Below are 22,816 nucleotides of genomic sequence, written 5' to 3'. Positions count from 1 at the left end.
CTGTGCCCCTAGTGTTTGTTTGACGTTCATGACCCCTGTGTTGTCTCCCGAGACCGGGCTTTTTCACAGTGTATTCAGGGGGCAGGCAGCTAGTGGATCAAGGAGAGATGTCTACGATTTGAGACAAAAATTAAATTGCGCTGACACCATGCAGGGACTCATAGTGCACCTTTAATTTAGTGTGTCTTAATGCGGGTCATCTCGTGTTGCTTTTTATTTCTTTGTAATCATTTCTGTCTTTGTTGTTACAGGTGAGAAGGGAGACATGGGGCAGATAGGGCAGGCCGGCCCTCAAGGTTTCACCGGGACGAAGGGCGAGCGAGGCTTCAAAGGTTTGCTATGATCTACATTTAAAGCTCACTCTATGTAAAGGGTTATTAATGTTACATTAACACCACTATCACCTAGACAACATCATCTTCACGGTTTCAAAAATAAAAGTTTTACGATCTGACATTGTCTTAACTAGACAATGTCAGATCATAAAACATTTATTTGGTTTGGTTGGGTTTAGGCATTGAGGAAAGATTGTGGCTTGAGTTAAGACTTTGTTAGGGGACATTCCTGGTCATCATGGCTACAATGTTAACTACTTGTTTAAGCTTAAGGGCATAATTATCGTCACGGTTAAAAGAAACCAATGTTAACTGTAAGAAACGGGAAGAGAACGTCTTGTTGGCTCATCCAAGAGTCATAATTTGAACGACCACAAGAAATGTAAACATATTTTGTCAAAAATGTAATGCAAATATTGTGTGTCTCCAGGAGAAAAAGGGGACCAAGGATTGGATGGTCCCCCAGGCTCACAAGGCCCCCAGGGAGAAACCGGCACATGTCCTGCCACCTGCCAGAGTGTCCAGGGTCCACCAGGTCTACAAGGCGTACCTGGACCAGCCGGAGCCCGGGGCCTGCCTGGGGTCCAGGGACCTATGGGACTCAAAGGTCTTATGGGTGATAAGGGTGACATGGGTAAACCAGGAGAACCCGGGAAGAACGGAATGAAGGGTGATCAAGGTGAGAAAGGGCTGTGTATGTGCAAAGATGGGGTGAACGGCACTAATGGGAGTCCAGGAGTAAGCGGGATAAAAGGGGACAAAGGTGACACTGGTGCAATGGGTGTACAGGGCCCCATTGGACCAAAAGGCAACGAAGGCCACATGGGGATCATGGGGCCACCTGGGCCCTGCTCCCCCGCCATCCAATCTGCATTCTCTGCAGCTGTCAACCAGTCGTTTCCTGCTCCAAACTGGCCTGTTGCTTTCCCTGTCATCATTACCAACCAGCAGGGGCACTTTAACTCAATCATGGGCATATACACGGCCCCCGTCAACGGCACCTACGTTTTCACCTTTAACCTGGCAGTTGCTACAAAGCCCCTTACGGTGGGCCTGTTTGTTAACTTCAACCCTATAGTCAAAAACACAGAAGGATATAGCCACTCCAGTACCAGCCAGACTATCGTCCTAAACCTCAAATCGTTTGACCGGGTGTGGCTGCAGGTGAAGAACGACCTCACCAACGGCATTTACATCGACAGTGATAGCAGCAGTACGTTCTCCGGGTATCTGCTGCACCCTGACTCCTGTGAAATGACCTTAGGCCGGTCATTCTTGCACGAGCCCGAGCCTCATTATAAACCGGGCGACTTCATCTGGGAGGATCCTTCAAACAAAACCACCACCACCCCTCCACAACATTAGGCTCTAGTCAGTCAGTCGCACAGTTATAGATGAAGAATCCACACACACCCAATCAAACACTCTGGGCCCTATCTTGCACCCGGCACAGCGCAAAGCCCGGCGCAAGTGTCTTTGCTAGTTTAAGACCAACGCGTAGTTTAAATAGCAGATACACCTGCGCCCATCTTTGCGCCCACAAACGTGCTGGTCTTACAGGGAAGTGTGTTCAGGTGCATTTTTGGCGTATTGCTATCTTGAGACAGCGGGACGTGATCGCGCCATTGACCAAAAAAAACATGGTCTAAAGTCAATAGCACAGCATTTCATTATTTTAACAGCAAATTAGTAAAGTGCGCCTAGGCTTATGTACAGCGCGAGCACACTATGCTTGTTACACATACAGGGAAGCATAGCAGCACACAAACATGCAAAAGATAAAAAATAAAAATATTATGGTGCATATCCTCCATCATAATAGCAATGCTCCAAGGTCCAAACGCGCCTGGCTTTTGGGAATGGGAGACGATCTCTGATTGGTTTATTGCATGTTACACCCAAAACACACCTCTGATTAATGAAGACACTAAGTACAACCCTTTTGAACCATGCGCCCGGCACACAGACCCTTTTTTCCGCTGTCAAACTAGCAAAAGTGGATTTGGACACGCCCTAAATGCACCTGCGCCAGGCGCTTCGATCGTTAAAATAGGGCCCCCAGTGTATTTACAACAAGTTTTAAAGGAGGGGTATTCCGTCACACAGAACATTTCGATGATATATTAAACATTGACACTTTTTTCATTTGTGGACGGACTAGACATGGTCGTTGGTGGTTGAGTGTGGTAGGAGGTAAAATGCGTGCTTAGCAAAAAAGCCAATAAGAGTGCTGTTATTACACTGCAAAAAAATAAATATATATTGAAATAATTGAACTACAATTGGATGGACGTCCATGAAATATGGTTCAGACATTCATGTTCCTGTCAGGATTAATCATAATAACTTTGGCCCTCATCAGGTCAGATGTATTTGTGTGCAGTCTGTTGTATTGGAGTTCTGGAAACCAAACAACATCTTAGAGAAACTATAAGATATTTAAAGAAATTAAGAAGAAATGTGATACAGGAAAACACCCCCCCTTTAAATGTTGAGATAAATTTACTCTTTTGATTCAGCATTTACTGAAATATGAAAATGCATGTAGCCTTACATGTGCCAGCTCGACAAATGCATTTAATCATGAACTTACTTTAATAAATGGCCAGATCGCTGAGCTGGTCGCAGACCTTTTCAGTCGTCTGTAGTGGTTTTTACCTGCTCAAATGATAAATGTTTTAAAGCACTTTGCATCTTCAGAGAACATGTATTTTTAAGTAAGAGTTCAGCTTGCTGTAGGTTAGTTTTAGAGCCTTTAAAAATTTTGCCTTTCCAAATGTTTATGATGCATAAAGTTTGATGCCTGAGAAAGAAATGAATTGTATTAAATTGCAACCAAAGCGGCTGCTTCGATCACGAGTCCTCCGACGTTTTATTTTAGTCATTTTATTTCAGACAAAAGCCGAGTTTGAGAAAGAGTCAAAATCAACCTTGTTTGAAGTTCGAGGTGTCTTGTCGACAGTTTTACAGATGTCTCTTTTACAATGCTGGTCTATGGTGAAAATGCTTTTTTTGGAACAAGTGGACTTATTTTACATGCATCATATCTAAAAAAAATAAATAATTAAAAACAATCAAAATGTCAGAATTTTCATGACAACTAAAAATGTATAAAAACTATTTGCGGTGAATCAAAAAAACCTTAAAAGGAAGCTGAGATCACGAGCAGTATAGTACGCCTTTAGGAGGATTTCTGGACGTGATTGTGCAGAAAGGTGGCATAACAGGGATATAAAAAATCCTCTTCAGCCCTCGCTGAAGTGTTTTCAGCGACTGTGTCATTGTGTGATGCAAGCTGTGATCTGTGCAATGTGGTTTTTGTCTGAAATTAAAAGTTAACTTTCTCCTGAGGATTTGTGTTTGACTGTTTCTTCAGCGGAAAAACTGGAAAGCTTCAACTGTTTCTTTTTTTTTGTGTGCATAATTCAGAAAATATCAGATCAGCATATTAGGTCCCAATATTCTTAAATTGAGATAAAGCGTTGGTGATACACAATATTTTTGATCAGACAAAACCAACAGTGAATGCATCTACAAATGTGTGGATACAACTTAAGAGGAGAAGCCTTTTGGGTGCAGAGAAAAGGTCTTGGATGTTTTATTTCAACTCGTGAAAAATGCAAGCTAAAACAAAACTGTGTGTTTTGTTTAGTGTAGTTGTGTTTTTACAGATTTACATCTTCAGTAGGAACCAATGGGCTTGGAGATGAGAGTCACACACATGACGTAAGAAAGTATTTAGAGACAGACTAACATGGTTGACATGTCTATAGACACCAGAATTGTGTTCTATAAATCTACATTTTTATAACAAAGAAACACAAATAGAGCAGTTGTAAAAATGAACCTCTGTAGGTTGAAGGGATGGTTCAGATGTTTTGAAGTGAGGTTGTATGATCTACTTCTCCATAGTCGGTGTGTTAGCTAGAGTAGATGTCGGTCGGCGCGCCCCCAGTTTGGAGAAGCAGGCAGGAGTACCGACACGGAAGCTAAGCAACGTCCTGCTGTGGACGGATGGCGGGCAGCCGCTAAACTCATTTTAGACACCTAAAAAACATCTATATTAGTTTAAGTGTACGCTATATTTAGAATATTTTCAGCCCTTTACAACGAGGAACTGAAGCCGTTATCGCCGCCCTCTTTAAAGCCACCAGACTCCTTTGACAAAAACAGTAATTTTAGTCTGTTTGTATTATTGTGTGACTTTGGTGTTTTAAAGGGTTTGGAACAAACAAAACTAACAATCTAACTGACTATGAATACAACCACACTTCCAAAATATCCAAACTATCACTTTAGGGGACCCCCACACATGGAGACACCAAAGAAAAAGAGCAACTAATGTGAGAACAGATCAATCAGCTTTTATTTCCAAACTGCACAGTTGCACAGAGCATCACACCTCCTTTAACTGCAGAGTACAGTTTATGTTTTTACATAAATGTTGCTAAAGTAAATCTGAGCGTTCAATGCAGCAGGCTGAGAGGAAGTGGAAATGGAACTGGTGAGCAGAAAAAGTGTTGTTTGGCAGTACTTTCAGTCAAAAGAAGGCCATTCAAGTCCAGCTACATGTTCAATCTGCAATGCTGATTAGTCTGGTGGTGGCGAGGACCCTAAACAATACACAACATCACCGCTGTTACAACATCTGGTATGAAACATCTGGAAGAATACGAGCTGAGCATGAAGGAATCTACAGACAGCAGCCAGAATGCAGCAACTTCAGGTACGGCAAAGGAAGGACAGTCACTGTTTACTTCATTCATGTGTTGACTGTGTTCATGGACTGAGGACGGGACGAGGATTCGGTATTCGGCCGAACCCCAAAAATCTGGATTCGGTGCATCCTTAATTCAAGGACCATATCGGTGGTTTGCTGAGAGAAATAATCTTTGAATGAGATTTAGCTACAGTATTAAACTGCTTTTAATTAGCTTCCAGCCTCAATATTATTATCCAAGACACATTCAGTTGTCGAGGTTGATGACCTCTGCACGTTAAGTCAGCGCGTTTATATTTATATATTTTATAATATTATATTATACTTATATTAGACACCACTCCTATGGGATGATCATGTTGCTCTGTGCCTGCTGGATGTGGAAATAAGTAGCTGTCTGCTAACATGTAAGCTTTCGCAGGCATGTTCCTTTAATTAAGTCTAAAGCTTTTTTTAATTAAGTCTAAAACTCAGAGGCGACTTAAACTTCCAGCGGTCTTAGTTTCAGCCGTCGTCACTCTGGCCGACTCTCCGTCGTTCTCCTTTATTTCTCTTTGGGCTCCATGTCGTCACCGCCCGACACGTTTCCATCTTCGTCGTCGTTATCGATCATCCCCTTCAGGTCGCAGCGTTTGAACTCCTGGAACTCCATCTCGTCCTCCGTCTCACTACAGACGACACAGACGGACGACAGCAGTGTTGGAGAAGAACTGCCAGCATTTACTGTCAGACTGTCAGAGTCAATAAATCAATTAAATCACATGATAAATAAAAATGAGGTCGATAATTTGTTGTAAAACAGAAGCAACTAAACACGGAAACACAACAAACATGCACGTGCACCTAAAACACAATCACCCGGTGCAGTTTTCCGAGCTGGGAAAAAAAACTACAACCAATGGGCCGTCTCCGTCTTCCCGACAGTACACAATTACTGGGGCGTTTAGTCGACAAAGTACAAACAGGATAGTGCAAAATGGTGTGCACTCACAGCCAGTGTAGTTCACTTCATTGCTAAAGAGATGCTGCCCTTTAGTATCGTCGAATAGCCGGCATTTCGACAAATGCACACTCTCTCTCTCTCGTCCTTGGTGCACACCCTGCTGTGGACATAGACTGCAGTTCACTTTCGATTTATTTGAACAAAGCTTTATGCTGGAGAAATTATTTTTAAAAAGCTTTTTGCATATGGCCTGTTGAAGCATCTGCTTCATCTCTTTGGCACTCTTTATGTCTGAGCCTAATGTTTAATATTTTTCGAAGTGCAATTTTGTTTACATCCATTTTATTTATTGTTTTGGTTGTGTTTGGTTTTTGTTCCAGTGCATTTTTTGTTAACAGAGACTGAGAGTCCACGACAATATCATCGTTTATCACAATGATTTCTGGGACAATTTATCGTCCAGCTAAATTTGTTATGGTGACAGGCCTACGTAAAGCTGAAAACAGCCCTTTATGACGGCGAACTGAAGCCGTTATCTCCGCTCTCTTCAAAGCCACCAGACTCCTTTGACAAAAACAGTCATTTTACCTCGCAGAACACGGGAGTTGATGCTCTACCGCTGCCTCCATGAGTTAGTTGCATTAACTTCGGTGAACCAAAGTCACACAATAACACAAACTAACTGATCAAGGCAGCGCTAGACCAGCACCTCCAGCGAATCCTCAGATTTTGTAGCCAAGTTGGAACATTGAGTGGCGTGACTTCACGTAACGCCTTGTGTATTTACACCCAACTTGACCGTGAGTTTGCAGTGTGTTTAGCGATTGTTGTCGTAATTCTAAGCCAATAAAGTGTGTTCAGTCGGGTGGAGAGGACGGCAAGGTAGTGTTATTTTTAGCGGTTCCTACAGTAATTCTGAGCTGAAGAAGTGTGCCTGTCTGTCGGGTGGAGAGGACGGCGAGGTTGTTGGTGGTTTTAGCGGTTGCTAACGTAAGTGTGTTTGTCAGTAGGGAACAGAGCTCCGCTGACGATAACTGTCAATATAGCCAGAATCTAACATTAGCTACTTCGCTGTGCTGTAAAGTAATGTCTGGCTATGTGAGACAAGCCTAGAGACAATGTCTATCACCATTGTTGTGGATGCTGCGGTCTCAGCCTGGCAACCTCCGTGAACTTCGAGTCTGGGGAGGAGGGGGCGGGGGAGACGACTCTCTCCAGTATTTTGAATTTGTACTGCAGTAACTATTTTAAACACTCGCTGTCAGTATTACATATTGCACCTTTAATTAAAACTGATAAAATGTAAAGTAGAAAAAAGGAGCATGAAGACACAAAAGCAAAAACACCAACAGAGGGAAGGGGACACTGCTGATGAAGACAGAGACATAATAAGGAGCTGATAGAGGGATAAAGGCCTAAGAAATTAAAAGCTAATTAAATGATAAAAGATCCTGGAACATGATCTTGTCTCTGGATGAATTAAACACACAGAGGACATTTACACGAACGCGTCACAGTAAACAACAATGTTGGTCTTCAGGCACAACGACTAGACAAACAGTCCTGTTCGTTTATTAATTAATTCCAACTGGGAATGATTCTTCTTTGAGAGTCAAACAAGACTAAAACTAATTAAAACTAATGTAAATTTGCTTGGAAAACCATCTTACTTCTCCTTCACTGTTGGCAGCAATAAAGAAAGGAAAGACAGGAAAGACCACAAGGTTTAGTTTCTCCATTTTCATTCACCCGACAACGAAAATATATATACATATTTAAACACATTTCTATACATGAATAAATACATCCGTTATAAACTAAATGTAGATGCTACATGTAGTCAACAGAAGAACCAACAGAAGTGTTCATCTGCCGTAAACCACAGAGAATGAAATGCGTGTCTGTGTCTTACCTCCATCAGGTTTAGGATGCATCAGTTTGAAGGGAACTTCCAGGCCGACCTCACTGCAACACAAACCAAAATGTTGATTAAAGATTTCACAATCACGTCAACAGAGTGTTCAACAAAGAGTGTAGGGTTGCACGATAGATATTTTTAAACATATGTAAAATTACAAAAGTTACGGGAAAACGCATCAAAATAGATTCATAATAAATTAAAACAAGTTTTATTACAACACAAGGTTTATTTCAACTGACGGTCGTATTGGACTGGTCCAACATGAATATATAAATAAGGACCATGTCTACAGAACAGGACATGTTCTACTGGTGGGACAGTATAAATATATAAATAAAGAGAACAGGACATGTTCTACTGGTGGGACAGTATAAATATATAAATAAAGAGAACAGGACATGTTTTACTGGTTGGACAGTATAAATATATAAATAAAGAGAACAGGACATGTTCTACTGGTGGGACAGTATATAATATATAAATAAAGAGAACATGACATGTTCTACTGGTTGGACAGTATAAATATATAAATAAAGAGAACAGGACATGTTCTACTGGTTGGACAGTATAAATATATAAATAAAGAGAACAGGACATGTTTTACTGGTTGGATAGTATAAATATATAAATACAGAGAACAGGACATGTTCTACTGGTTGGACAGTATAAATATATAAATACAGAGAACAGGACATATTGTACTGGTGGGACAGTATAAATATATAAATAAAGAGAACAGGACATGTTGTACTGGTTGGACAGTATAAATATATAAATAAAGAGAACAGGACATGTTCTACTGGTTGGGACAGTATAAATATATAAATAAAAACAGAGAACAGGACATGTTCTACTGGTGGGACAGTATAAATATATAAATAAAGAGAACAGGACATGTTGTACTGGTGGGACAGTATAAATATATAAATAAAGAGAACAGGACATGTTTTACTGGTTGGACAGTATAAATATATAAATAAAGAGAACAGGACATATTGTACTGGTGGGACAGTATAAATATATAAATAAAGAGAACAGGACATGTTTTACTGGTTGGACAGCATAAATATATAAATAAAGAGAACAGGACATGTTTTACTGGTTGGACAGTATAAATATATAAATAAAGAGAACAGGACATATTGTACTGGTGGGACAGTATAAATATATAAATAAAGAGAACAGGACATGTTCTACTGGTTGGACAGTATAAATATATAAATAAAGAGAACAGGACATGTTCTACTGGTTGGGACAGTATAAATATATAAATAAAGAGAACAGGACATGTTCTACTGGTTGGACAGTATAAATATATAAATAAAGAGAACAGGACATGTTCTACTGGTTGGGACAGTATAAATATATAAATAAAGAGAACAGGACATGTTCTACTGGTTGGACAGTATAAATATATAAATAAAGAGAACAGGACATATTGTACTGGTGGGACAGTATAAATATATAAATAAAGAGAACAGGACATATTGTACTGGTGGGACAGTATAAATATATAAATAAAGAGAACAGGACATATTGTACTGGTTGGGACAGTATAAATATATAAATAAAGAGAACAGGACATGTTCTACTGGTTGGACAGTATAAATATATAAATAAAGAGAACAGGACACAACTTTTCTTTCTCTTCTCTGATTCGTTCCGCTTTGTTGTCTCTATCTATTTCTTCACTTAAACTGTCACTCTGTTGGAGGTTTGTGACGTAGTGGCCCCGTGTGCTGACGTGCACGAACGTGCAAGTGGCGCGGTAACTGGCCAATGAAACATGATCATTACAGCGTTTCAAGCTCTAAATCAAACACAACTAAGCCACACAGCCAACGGACGGGACGCAGCGCTCCACAAAATAAACTAAATATTGCATACTTATGTATATATCTAAGAGTGTGTTGATAATTATGTGCTACTGTGAAAAAAATTAACAATACTGAAAGCTTTAAAATCATATTTTACTGTCATAACAAAAACAAAATCACTGCTTTACATTTCTGATTATAACTTGCAAGACAACTCAAGATTTCTCTATATATCGTGCAACAATTAATGACCATTCATCATTTGTTTCTGATCTGCATGCTGTAATTTTGTATCACTTTCTACAATGCTACAGAAGAGAACAAGTAGACATGAATTCACCTTGATCCCATTATCCTTTGAGCCGCAGCAAATGGGGAGAAAAAACTGAATTATATTTCCATTTTAACGCAAACATTTGCAGTCAGTTCAAAGTCAACCCGAAATAAGCAACGTTTACACAATAGGAAGTTAATAAAGAATGTTAATTAAACCTGCAATGAAGGATTTTTATGTCAACTTGTTTGCAGCAGAACAACAATCATTACAAAACCAACTCCTGAGGGAAATATTTTTTTTAATTATTACATTACATGTCATTTAGCTGATGCTTTTATGCAATTGCTACACACAGTATGTCAGAGGTGCACACCTCTGGAGCAATTATGGGTTAAGTGTCTGGGACACACACACACACACACACACACACACACACACACACACACACACACACACACTCCCAAAGACACACACATGCTCGCACACTAAGACACACACACACACACACACACGCACACACTTACCCTCCGATGATGAGCTTCACCATGACTCTGTATGAAACCATGATCCCCATAACTTCCTTCAGAACACCTTCTTTGATACTGAAAGAGAAGAAAAACACGATCATCAATCTGACGTGATGACGGAGCTGTCCTTTAGATCCGTGATTGATCCATCTAACGTTTGCGTTTGCTCACATGCTCGATGATGCCAGGTTGGTGTCTTCATGCTTCAGTTTGCCGTCCAGAGCGATGCCCTTCCTCTCAGTGTTGTTGGCCAGCAGAGGCAGCAGCTTGTAGACTTTCTGCAGAGTCGCTCCGGGAGACACCGAATCCCTGAGATACAGATACACATTCAACTTTAGGAGAACACACGGAGTACAGCAAACCAAGGTATTTGGTATACCAACAAAACACAACACTAACTTCCAGGATCACTTTGAGCATTTAAAACTTAGTTCACAGTTGAATTTAGACGTGAGGACGATTTAGGGAAGCTTTTCCTTCTGGCGGTAGAGACTTTGTCAGTGGAGTTTGGAGTGGAGTTTATACAACCAGAAAACTGTCATGGAAATAAATCTTTTTTCTTTTTTTAAGCTGTAATTTCTACATGACGTGACTGGTCTGTAAACGTGACGCTCCGTTTTTCTTTTTGTTATAAACAAATGAATGAACTGTGATGATAAAAACTCTCTTTGTAATGTCTGTTAGATGTGTGAGCCGTGCATTACCCGGGTTCCTCGATGGCCACAGATTTGACGTAGCTGTCATTGGAGTACAACACCACATTGGCGATCTGATCCACTGAGGAGGACAAGAACAAACATGACTCAGCAGATACATTACACTTGTTCATGCAACAAAAGGTCAAACGTGTAGATGCTCTACAGCAGTGTTTCTCAAATGGGGGTACGTGTCCCCTTAGGGGTACTCTGGAGGACTGCAGGAGGTACCTGTCCCCCGAGGGGTACTTTGGAGGACTGCAGGGGGTACGTGTCCCCTTAGGGGTACTCTGGAGGACTGCAGTGGGTATGTGTCCCCTTAGGGGTACTCTGGAGGACTGCAGGGGGGTACGTGTCCCCCTAGGGGTACTCTGGAGGGGTACGTGTCCCCCTAGTGGTACTTTGGAGGACTGCAGGGGGTACGTGTACCCCTAGAGGTACTCTGGAGGACTGCAGGGGGTGCGTGTCCCCCTAGGGGTACTCTGGAGGACTGCAGGGGGTGCGTGTCCCCTTAGTGGTATTCTGGAGGACTGCAGTGGGTACGTGAGATTTTTTGCCAAGTTTTTCAGTTACAAGGCTACTGGACCATTGTACCTCTTTATAGAGACTTTTTTTCTACCAAAAATGTGATGTTTTTGTCGCCTTCTTTGGACCAATTCCTCCTTCCTTCCTTCCACTGTCATTTTTTTCTCCAAGTTTGTTGCTTTTTTCAAAGTTTTTGTCACTGATTTTGACCTAGTCTTGCTTTTCTTCTAGAGCTGGGCAATATAACGATATTATATCAATATCGTGATATGAAACTAGATATCGTCTTAGATTTTGGATATTGTAATATCGTAATATGGCATAAGTGTCTTTTCCTGGTTTTAAAGGCTACATTACAGTAAAGTGATGTCATTTTCTGACCTCACCAGACTGTTGTAACTGTTCTATTATTCACCTTTACCCACTTAGTCATTATATCCATATTACTGATGATTATTTATCAAAAATCTCATTGTGTAAATATTTTGTGAAAGCACCAATAGTCAACACTACAATATCGTTGCAGTATCGATATCGAGGTATTTGGTAAAAAATATTGTGATATTTAATTTTCTCCATATCGCCCAGCCCTACTTTCTTTTACTTACTTACTTTTTTCTTCTGTCTCTGTTTTTTTTTGAAGCTTTTTGTCGCTTATTTCAAAGTTTTTTCCCGCTTTTTTCTAAGTTTGTCACTTTTGTCGCCCTCGTGTTGCCTTCCTTCTTTCTACTGTGTTTTTAAAGTTTTTATTAGTATTTTAGACCTATTCTTGTCTTCTTTCTACCGTCTTTTTTCTCGTCTCCTTTTTCCACCATGATCTAAATGTTGTCCAGGTCCAAGGCTGTTGTTTAGTAAATCTATCGGTGACATCGCTGTATTCTTCCTCTTTATAGAGACTTTTTTTTCTACCAATATATTTGCGCTGGTTAGGGGGTACATGGCTTAAAAATACTGTTCAAAGGGGATACATTACTGAAAAAAGTTTGAGAACCACTGGTCTACAGGCTTCATAACACTCTAATACATCTCCATATTACAGAGTGTGTCTGAACGTCCCTCCTGTTATACTGAATATAATATGAGCAGCCATGTTTACCAGAGACGATGATGTTCTTGATGGTTTTGCTGGAGTTGTTTGTGACGCTGACGGTCACTTTGATGACCTCACCATGGTAGTAAATCTGGAAACGGGACACAAGGTTAGACAATGTAAACCACTATTATCATATTATCATCTTTTCACACTACTTACACAGGGTATATGCAGGAATCCTGAAGTTGAATTGAAACCTTAAAACCCTTTTTTTAAAGACCCTTTTTCAAACTATTTAAGTTGAAGGTTGGATGCAGTATTTGGCAGAAGTGGGGTTTTTTTTTAAACCAGCTGAGAAATGCAGGCTCTCTTGTCTCAGTCCAGCTGAGTGTCAAATGAAATTCTCACCGACAGGCAAAATATATCTACTGTTGAAACAAACGGACTCTGAAAATCTCTAGAGACAAAGTTAAGGTTTGAGGTTAAATAACAGTGGATGTAAATCTCTGCAGCTATAGAATCAACTCTCCCGCATGGACTTTAAACGTTCATGAAGTATAGACTTCAGATCACTTATTGTCATCGATGAACCCCACAAAGAAGATGACATTGTTTTTAAACAAAATGTGGGCGTAGAAATCATCACGTCTGTATAGTTGCTTATGTGACTGTTTAATACGTTTTAACGGTCTTCATTTTCGCTGAAATGATTAATCAACTTTTAATGCTTTTTAAAGGAGAAATCCGGCACAAAATGAACCTGGGGGTTAATACCATGTGTACCGAGTCGACCGTTCTCTGGGATATGTTTTCATGCTAATCGAATATGATCAGTTTAATCGCAAACCACTAATTTAGCTTATAACGCTAGTGGTCGGGGCGCGGGTAAAGTAAAAAGAAATTGCTATTTCTATACCACTAACAAGGCTCAAAATAGCACCACACTTCCACGGTAGCAACATAGTCATAGAACGACAAACGTGGTGCAACCAGTAACACAGCTCAAGCATGGCGTTCATCGTTCGACTGGTCATGAATGTTATTAACCCCTAGGTTCATTTTACGCCAGATTTGTCCTTTAAGTCCCAGCAGAAACCTAGTTACAGTCTGGTTCTTTCCCCGTTTTACAAATTACAGTGTTTTACATCTAGTTAACAAGCTGATCATAATCCGCCTTAAACTGGAGACACAGAAATATAAAAAATAAAAAACATCTTGAGTTATAAAACACAGGCAGCTCTTCTCATGATTATACAGTTGGGTTTGAATCACATCAATACTGCCGTATTCTATCAAAACTTGATAGCCAGTTTTGGAGCCAGTACTTGCCGTCTGGCTCCCATCTATGATGTCTTTCTGTAAGGAGAAACATGTACAAGTACTCTTATATACCTGCAGCCATTTCCTTCTTGAATAGGGGTCAGGGGAGGAGTCTACTTTGATCTCTTGGCTACCTCATTTCATGCTCTTTCTTTTCTTTATTTCTTTATTCCTTGGTTGGTTATATATTCTAATTTGTTGACTATGTGTTGAGGATGTCAGAAACGTTGATAAAAGGGCTTGGTGATGTAATGGATGCTGATATTGTTGTTCACTTTGTAGGCTGATATGCACGTTTTCCTACCCTGTGTAGGTTACTTTGACGCTGCTATCCATGCACCTTGTACTGGTATTCATTTGTCCTCGTACTGTTGAGGTGGTGTTCCAGTTGGACTGTGTGTGTAGTCTCTTTTATGTGTTTACACTTGCTGCACACCTAATCGCCCTTCGGGGACACAAATAAAGTTGAAGTTGAAGTTGAAACAAAGGTGTGACGAGTTATACGAGCATAATGTGCACCAACTATTAAGAATTTGATCCACTGAAAACTTTTTTTCCTGACTGACGGCCTGAAAGAAAAACCATTCACTACGTTGTCTTTTGAGCTAAAGATAATCATGAAGAACCCCCACCTCTTTGTCCAGACTGGCCTTGAGGTGCAGCTGTTTATCCGTCATGGTTTCAACAGAGGGCTGCACTCCCTCACTGTCTGGAGCGTATTGGACTTTTCTGAGCAACAGCTTCACTGTGCTCCTGTTGGTAAAAGCAGAGAGAGAAATATGTAGAAATAATAAAAATGTACAAAGTCGAGCGCACGGATAGCTCAGTTGGTAGAGCAGGCGCCCATATATAGAGGTTTACTCCTCGACACAGCGGGCCCGGGTTTGACTCTCAAAAGTCTGGGTCAGACTTTGTAAAGTAGTCTATATCCACAACATTCCACTTCTGGGATTGTTCAGGTGTCGTCAGATATTCCGCCAGATGTATTTCATTTCTGCCGGATGTCCGTCCCCTTCCTCTTTCTTTGTGTTGGCGTTCTAACCTCCGGTGGATTTCTGAGGACTATGGTTAACTGCTCCTCAGATCTCTGCAGGGTATCACCAAAACAAGTTCCTTCCAGAGGCTATTTTGCAGAGGAACCGTGGCTCCGTCCAGAGCTTAGCGCCACCCAAGAAGATTGTGATTGGTTTAAAGAAATGCCAAAAAACCAGAGCACGTTTCGCTCCCATCCAGGAATGCTGTGGGGACTAGCCAGACCTTCCTCCGCAGCTCTGTGGAGGAGGAAGGTCTGGCTATGAGAGGCTATGAATAAATTGTCCTGGAGGGGCCTTGCAGTTCTTTTTGTTTAAATATACGGCGGATGATACACACTCCAAGTTGTGTGACTTCCATGGTCTTGCAGTCAGGACGGATCAGCTGAGACTCACCGTTTGCGTACCTTAGCGTCCTGGCTCTCAGCGCTGAACGCTTTGATCTCAAACTCCACGGCACATTGCTGCAGAAGTAGAGAGAAAGTGTTGTCACCATCCTGTGATGGGTTCACTTCATCAGAACCGGTTTGAATTTCCAGTCGAGGAGCTTACCTTGCCGACATCTTTGGGCCCTGGCTGGAGAGCCACTGAGCAAGGCAGGTTGTCAGGAAACTGAGAAGACACAATGTCAATCAATCTTTACTTACAGGAGGCTTTTTGTGCAACGAAATGCACTTTAACTTAAAAATAAGATCAAATACAGTTCAAGTTAAATGGTTCAGGGCTACAGTTATTTTCTTTGTTGATTAATCTGTTTGGTCTCTAAAATGTTAGAAAATGGTGAAAAATGTGGATCAGTGTTTCCCAAAAAGCCCAAGATGACGTCCTCAAATGTCTTGTTTTGTCCCCAACTCAAAGATATTCAGTTTACTGTCACAGAGGAGAGAAGAAACTAGAACAATATTCACATTTAACAAGCTGACATCAGAGACGTTTAATGACTCAAACCTATTAACCAATGAACAAAATAGTTGGAGATTAATGTAATAGTTGACAACTAATCCATTAATCTTTGCAGCTGTAGTATTATGTAAGTTTTTAAGAAAAGTATGTAAGGAGGGAAGGAAAAAATAAAGGAAGAAAGTAGGGAATTAAAAAAAGGAGGGAAGGAAAGAAGGATGCAAGAAAGTAGGCAAAGATGGAGGAAGGGAAGGAAATATATTCAGTTAACTGTCACAGAGGAGAGAAGAAACTAGAAAATATTCACATTTAACAAGCTGACAGTTTTCAACAGAGAAGTTTTTTTGACTCAAACTGATTAATCAATTATCAAATCAGATCTAAGCGCACGCCGTGAAGAGCGTTTAGGGCGTGTCCAAATCCACTTTTGCTAGTTTGACGGTGGAAAAAAGGGTCCATGCGCCGGGCGCCTGGTTCTAAAGGGTTGTTCTTAGTGTCTTCATTAGTCAGAGGTGTGTTTTGGGCGTAACATGCAATCAACCAATCAGAGATCATCTCCCATTCCCTTTAAAAGCCAGGCGCGTTTGGACCTTGGAGCATTGCTGTTATGATGGAGGATCTGCACCGTGTGTGTGCTGCTGTGCGTCCCTGTGTGTGTAACAAGCATAGTGTGCACACGCTGTGCACGAGCCTAGGAGCATTTTACTAATGCTCTGTTAAAATAACAATGAAATGCTGCGTTATTGACTTTAGACCAGGTTTTTGTTGGTCAATGGCACCATCACTTCCCGCTGCCTCAAGATAGCAATACTCCCAGAATGCACCTGAACACACCTCCCTGTAAGACCAGCACACCCAGAATGCACCTGTTACAAAAGCAGCTTCATTTTTTTATTAGCATTTAAATGTTTTTCAGTTACATGGCTATTATTAAGGTAAATCTATCGCTGGTCAAAGGGTAAAAACACAACTCAAATAGGGTACATTATTGAAAAAAAGTTTGAGAACCACTGCTCTAATCAGTCGTCACATCACACCTCGAAGAAGAACGGGTAGGCGTTGTTGCCGAGCTTGTGCAGCAGCTTGGCCTGCATCTTGGTGTGGACTCCCTTCTCGAGGTCCTGCAGAGGCGGGTACACCTGACGGGTGGACAGGTACAGCTCCCTGCGGAAGGCGATTCCCATCACGTCCACGTCGTCTCTGCCGTACCGGAAGGTGCAGGACAGGGTGACGAACACTGGAGGCAGAGTCGAGACACTGTCACTGTGATGAATGGCTGACAACAATATTCTAAATTCAAATATATACTCAATTAGTAAAATATATATTTGAATATTATAAGAGTAAAAAAAACAGCACTACAGCGGCTATCTGAGTTGTGCGATCGAACGTTGGCTGCTGCAAACAAGAAAATATCATCGGACAAATTCATGGAACGGCAAGAGACTCGGTTGTTTATGACCAAATTACGAACAGCTCCGTGACGGCCGTGTAATCTGCTGAGTCATGTTCTGTCTCCTGCACGCTCCAGAGAGAGCGAGAGAGAGAGTGAGAGAGAGACAGGGAGAGAGAGAGAGAGAGACAGACAGACAGACAGACAGACAGACAGAGAGAGACAGAGAGGACTAACATTACACAGGTAGTTATGTCTCCCATTGTATTAGTTTGCCCTCTTATGGACATAATGTGCAGAAATAGATATTTGAATATATTCAAACCTCTGTTGTTTTTTAGAATGAATGGTCGAAGGTCGTTTTTGGCCAATTTTGACATCTCTATAATGATCTCAGAAACATGAAGTATGTCTGGGTTCAGGGATCTTTTTAAAGAAAAAATGTGCACAACAATTCTTTACAGGTGCGTTGGAAAATATCCCAGATCAAAAGGTAGAACTGAACATGGAGAGAAACTGGAATCATTTATGTATCCGTACATCTATCTCATTTAAAGTGTATTTTCAGTAGGTTTTTGAATCGTTTGTGTTATTCCACTGTACATTTTTGTTTTAATTAAAACCGTTCTTGGGGGAAATGTTTAAATTACATTAGTTATGTGTGACAGCCATCACTATACCAGCTAAAGTGTGAATGTTTCCTCCATGATGACGTGTAATATCAGTGTTTCCTCTATGTTGATTTTGTAGTGGCGGCCCGCCATTGCAAAATTTCTGCCGCCACGCTATCAGAAATAAGGCAGATGCACAATGTAGTCACGGTTGCCTTTTATTAAATGATGCTGCCGACATAATGCACCCCCCATTGGCTGCCGCTCACATTGCAATTTAACAAGTAGAACTATTCAGAGGTTATTGGGCCCGTCCAGTTTAACAACAAGTAGAACCATTCAGAGGTTATTGGGCCCGTCCAGTTTAACAAGTAGAACTATTCAGAGGTTATTGGGCCCGTCCAGTTTAACAAGTAGAACTATTCAGAGGTTATTGGACCCGTCCAGTTTAACAACAAGTAGAACTATTCAGAGGTTATTGGGCCCGTCCAGTTTAACAACAAGTAGAACTATTCAGAGGTTATTGGGCCCATCCAGTTTAATAACAAGTAGAACCATTCAGAGGTTATTGGGCCCGTCCAGTTTAACAACAAGTAGAACTATTCAGAGGTTATTGGACCCGTCCAGTTTAACAAGTAGAACTATTCAGAGGTTATTGGACCCGTCCAGTTTAACAAGTAGAACTATTCAGAGGTTATTGGACCCGTCCAGTTTAACTCCACATACTGTTGTGTTGATGGAGTTTATTGTCAAAACGTTAGCTTTCTTCCGAGTCGACTACTAAACGAACAGCTCCACCAAAAACGTCACCGCGGTGGGTCCGTTCTAATTGGACAACGTTCAACTGGTCAGTTCTGTCAGCTCATCGTCCTGATGTCAAACATCTGGAAACATTCAAACGGTAAGTGAGTCAGTGTAATATTTCATTCTATACTTTGGGTTTTGGTTTCCCTCTGAGCAATTTCTTGTAAAATTCATTTTGTAGACCTGTTGTAGATATTAAGTGCCCTATAGTTCCTCAAAAAATACAGTTCAATCACAACATTGTGTGTGAATAGAGGTGAATAACTATGTTTGTGTTGCAGCGAAGTGTCAGTATCATTTCATACGTAAAACATTTGGCGGCGGGGCGCGGGGCTGGGGGGGACAGACCTGCCCCCACTGCTAAAAAAAAATCCTGAAGGCAACACTGAATATGGAACAACGGTATAATTTCAAAATCAAACTGGAAAGGGGGGATGGATTTTTTAGAGATAGAGACTAGAAACCTCCATAAAGGCTTCATGTGTCCTGTAATAATGCTAAAGAGTGAAAAGTGTGTGTGTGTGTGTGTGTATCTTTGTTCTGTATATGTGTGTGTGTGTGTGTGTGAGAGGCTCAGTATATGTGTGTGTGTGTGTGTGTGTGTGTGTCTGTGAGAGGCTCAGTATAGGTGTGTGTGAGGCTCAGTATGTGTGTGTGTGTGTGTGTGTGAGGCTCAGTATATGTGTGTGTGTGTGTGTGTGTGTGTGTGTGAGGCTCAGTATATGTGTGTGTGTCTGTATGTGTGTGTGTGTGTGTGTGTGTGTGTGTGAGAGGCTCAGTATATGTGTGTGTGTGTGTGTGTGTGTGTGTGTGTGTGTGTGTGTGTGTGTGTGCTGACCTTTCCTCTTCTGCAGAGCTTCAGGATCAATGATGACGACTCCATCTAGTGGTGAGAAAAGGTCAACGATCTTTAAGCAATTAGAAATGGAGGAGGATGATCAAAATGTATGTTACAACTACTTAAATAAGCCTTCTTCATATGGTGCAATAAATGTGTTGAGTCCACAGTTCCTTTTCCTCTTTCATGATTCAGTCACTTCATTCAGTAACATTTACAGTTTAAACTTGATGATATTACACAGAAAACTACACTGAAGTCAACATTAAAAGACAGAAAAACTGTTTAAAGCTGTGGAAGGCAATCATTTTCAGGCTTTAGATAATGTAGCTGTGACGGGAGACTTTGGCCAATCACAGGACATTTGAGAAAGAGAGAGAGAGAGAGAGAGAGAGAGAGAGAGAGAGAGAGAGAGAGAGAGACAAAAAAATGTATGAGCAAAGTTTGAGCCCAGAGACCCTGTTGTGATACCAGACACTCTGTATACAGTATATTAAGCAGAATAAACAGCCAATCAGCTCCTACTACAATGGTCCGTCTCTGTGTAACGTGGAGTTTTTCCTGGGTGTCTCTACGACCTGTAACGTTAGACAGCCAATCACAGACATTATTAGATCTTGGTAGAAGCATGCTGCGTGCTGATTGGCCCACTGACGCTGATGAGATTTCCTCTTGAGGTATTGAAATTTGGTATTGAATGACGAGGCATTTTTTTATACTCATATTTTAGAGGCATTTCTGTCGGTGCCTCGTGTTGTCTTTACGCCAACCACGCACTTGTTGTCTTCTCAGGTCAAAATCGAAAAATAACACTTTTTTGACACTTTATCGTTTGTTTTGTCACTTTTTTCAATGTTTTTGTCCCTTTTTTTTTGACTGTTGACGCTTTTGTCCACTACCACCAGCACTGTATACGCACCACTCACCAACTTATTACCACTACTGTTACACTTATTTTTGGAATTCATGGTCAACAAACCTCTTTTAAAGGAAATTATACCACATTTTTGAGTCAAAAAAGCCAAAATTATGAATTATTTTGACTAATATTAGAGTAATGTATGTTGATGGATAATCACAGACTGGTGTATGTCAGAGTTGAGTCCAAATACTGTTTAGAAACCGTTTACATTTTTTTCAAATGCTTTAAAATGATTGAAGAAAACGCCTAAAAATGTAATGAAAGTATAGTGATCATTAATTGTACTTGGGAAGAGCGTTGTAATCCATATTTCTGATATAGACATTTTGATAACGGATAGATTAGAAATAGTAAATCAGATTATTTATTGCTTTGTTTGTATCAGGAAGCAGATAAACGTCTCTGACTCGCAGCTATAACCCTCAGGGACTCACATTACATCAGACGTGTGACTGCTCGTTTACTGGCGGATGTTTTTCGTGGGAAAACTCACCCACTGGATCCACGGAGTCAACACGGTCGACAAAGTCTCTTCTCCCCATGTAGACTCCAACCTGAATCAGAAGAACAGATACTTTGGAAATGTGACACTTTGTAATTCTTAAAAGCCACGACCAGAGTGCTGTGTACATTATATCAGTAGATTACAAACATGCATCTTTACACCATCATTTAGACCAGTGTTTCTCAAATGGGGGTACGTGTCCCCCTAGGGGTACTCTGGAGGACTGCAGGGGGTCCGTGTCCCCCTAGGGGTACTCTGAAGGACTGCAGGGGGTACTCTGGAGGACTGCAGGGGTGTACGTGTCCCCCTAGGGTTACTATGGAGGACTGCAGGGGGTCCGTGTCCCCCTAGGGGTACTCTGAAGGACTGCAGGGGGTACTCTGGAGGACTGCAGGGGGTATGTGTCCCCCTAGGGGTACTCTGGAGGACTGCAGGGGGTACGTGTCCCCCTAGGGGTACTGTGGAGGACTGCAGGGGGTCCGTGTCCCCCTAGGGGTACTCTGAAGGACTGCAGGGGGTACTCTGGAGGACTGCAGGGGGTACATGTCCCCCTAGGGGTACTGTGGAGGACTGCAGGGGGTCCGTGTCCCCCTAGGGGTACTCTGAAGGACTGCAGGGGGTCCGTGTCCCCCTAGGGGTACTGTGGAGGACTGCAGGGGGTCCGTGTCCCCCTAGGGGTACTGTGGAGGACTGCAGGGGGTACTCTGGAGGACTGCAGGGGGTACGTGTCCCCCTAGGGGTACTGTGGAGGACTGCAGGGGGTCCGTTTGTCACATTTTTTGAAGGTTTTGTCGTTTGTCTTGACCTATTCTTGCCTTTCTTCCTGACTTTTTTCTACTGTCTTTTGTCTCTTTTTTCGAAGTTTGTCGCTTATTTGAATTCTTTGTCACTTTTGTCGCCCTAGTGAAGCCGTCCTTCTTTCTACTGTGTTGTTTTGCTAAGTAAGTTAGTTAAGTTAAATCTTTTTTAGCTGTTGAGACTTTGGTGCATTAAACATTAAGGTTAGATATTTAGTTGATAACATTTGAGCAGCAGTCACCTGTATAATCTGGCCAAAAGCTGTCAATCAAACTCAGTTCAGCTCACGCTGTCGTGACTTTGTGTCGACCTCAAGCAGCTCGACTACTTAACAGAATGAAACTCAGTGAGACGGAAACATTCACCAAAAGACATTTACAATGACTAATCCGCTGTATCTGAGGTCATGATCTCCTTTCCTATCAAACTATGAACTCAAGTACTTCCAGTCAGATCTTCCACTCACCGAATTGTCCTTGCAAATCTTCTTGTAAACAACATTTTTTGGACTCATGTTGAAGCAGATCGAGGGCAGCGAGTGAGCAGCGCCTGAGAGAAAGAAACGAGACACAAACATCTTGATTTAGCTCTGGGGTGTGTGTGTGTGTGTGTGTGTGTGTGTGTGTGTGTGTGTGTGTGTGTGTTTCTTTGTGTGTGTTTCTTTGTGTGTGTGTGTGTGTGTTTGTGTGTGTGACCATATCTCTCTGTATGTGTGTGACCATGTCTGTGTGTGTGTGTGAGAATGTGTGTGTTTGTTTCTTTGTGTGTGTGTGTGTGTATGTGTGTGTTTGTGTGTATGTGTATCTGTTTGTGTGTGTGTGTTTCTTTGTGTGTGTGTGTGTGTGTGTTTCTTTGTGTGTGTGTGTGTGTGTGTGTGTGTGTGTGTGTGTGTGTGTGTGTG

General features: G+C 41.4%; 1 protein-coding gene across 1 annotated transcript; it reads right to left on the bottom strand.

Annotated features, from left to right (window-relative positions):
• Positions 1-5,599: 5,599 nt before the first annotated feature.
• Positions 5,600-22,447, bottom strand: saga (S-antigen; retina and pineal gland (arrestin) a). The gene is made up of 15 exons (XM_078263767.1): positions 22,382-22,447; positions 21,106-21,166; positions 19,691-19,735; positions 17,082-17,281; positions 15,697-15,756; positions 15,541-15,608; positions 14,746-14,866; positions 12,857-12,941; positions 11,245-11,317; positions 10,712-10,849; positions 10,538-10,615; positions 10,077-10,091; positions 7,911-7,963; positions 7,669-7,678; positions 5,600-5,723 (listed from the first exon to the last, which is right to left on the bottom strand). Exons 1-15 carry the CDS (start codon positions 22,427-22,429, stop codon positions 5,600-5,602), a joined length of 1,179 nt encoding a protein of 392 aa, XP_078119893.1. The 5' UTR covers positions 22,430-22,447.
• Between the last annotated feature and the right edge of the window lie 369 nt (positions 22,448-22,816).

The sequence above is a fragment of the Sander vitreus genome, chromosome 12 (assembly GCF_031162955.1).
Source record: "Sander vitreus isolate 19-12246 chromosome 12, sanVit1, whole genome shotgun sequence".
Taxonomy (NCBI): domain Eukaryota; kingdom Metazoa; phylum Chordata; class Actinopteri; order Perciformes; family Percidae; genus Sander; species Sander vitreus.
The sequence above is the reverse complement of the archived record's forward strand: the minus strand, read 5'-3'. Positions and strand labels throughout refer to the sequence as shown.

Excerpts from the sequence above, each read along its gene's own strand:
- saga (XM_078263767.1), bottom strand. The coding sequence starts at position 22,429 with ATGAGTCCAAAAAATGTTGTTTACAAGAAGATTTGCAAGGACAATTCG. Across the intron at positions 17,282-19,690 it reads AGCTCTGCAGAAGAGGAAAG|TGTTCGTCACCCTGTCCTGC; the intron begins GTCAGCACACAC and ends CTCTGCCTCCAG. Across the intron at positions 10,850-11,244 it reads GTGGCCATCGAGGAACCCGG|GGATTCGGTGTCTCCCGGAG; the intron begins GTAATGCACGGC and ends TCTGTATCTCAG.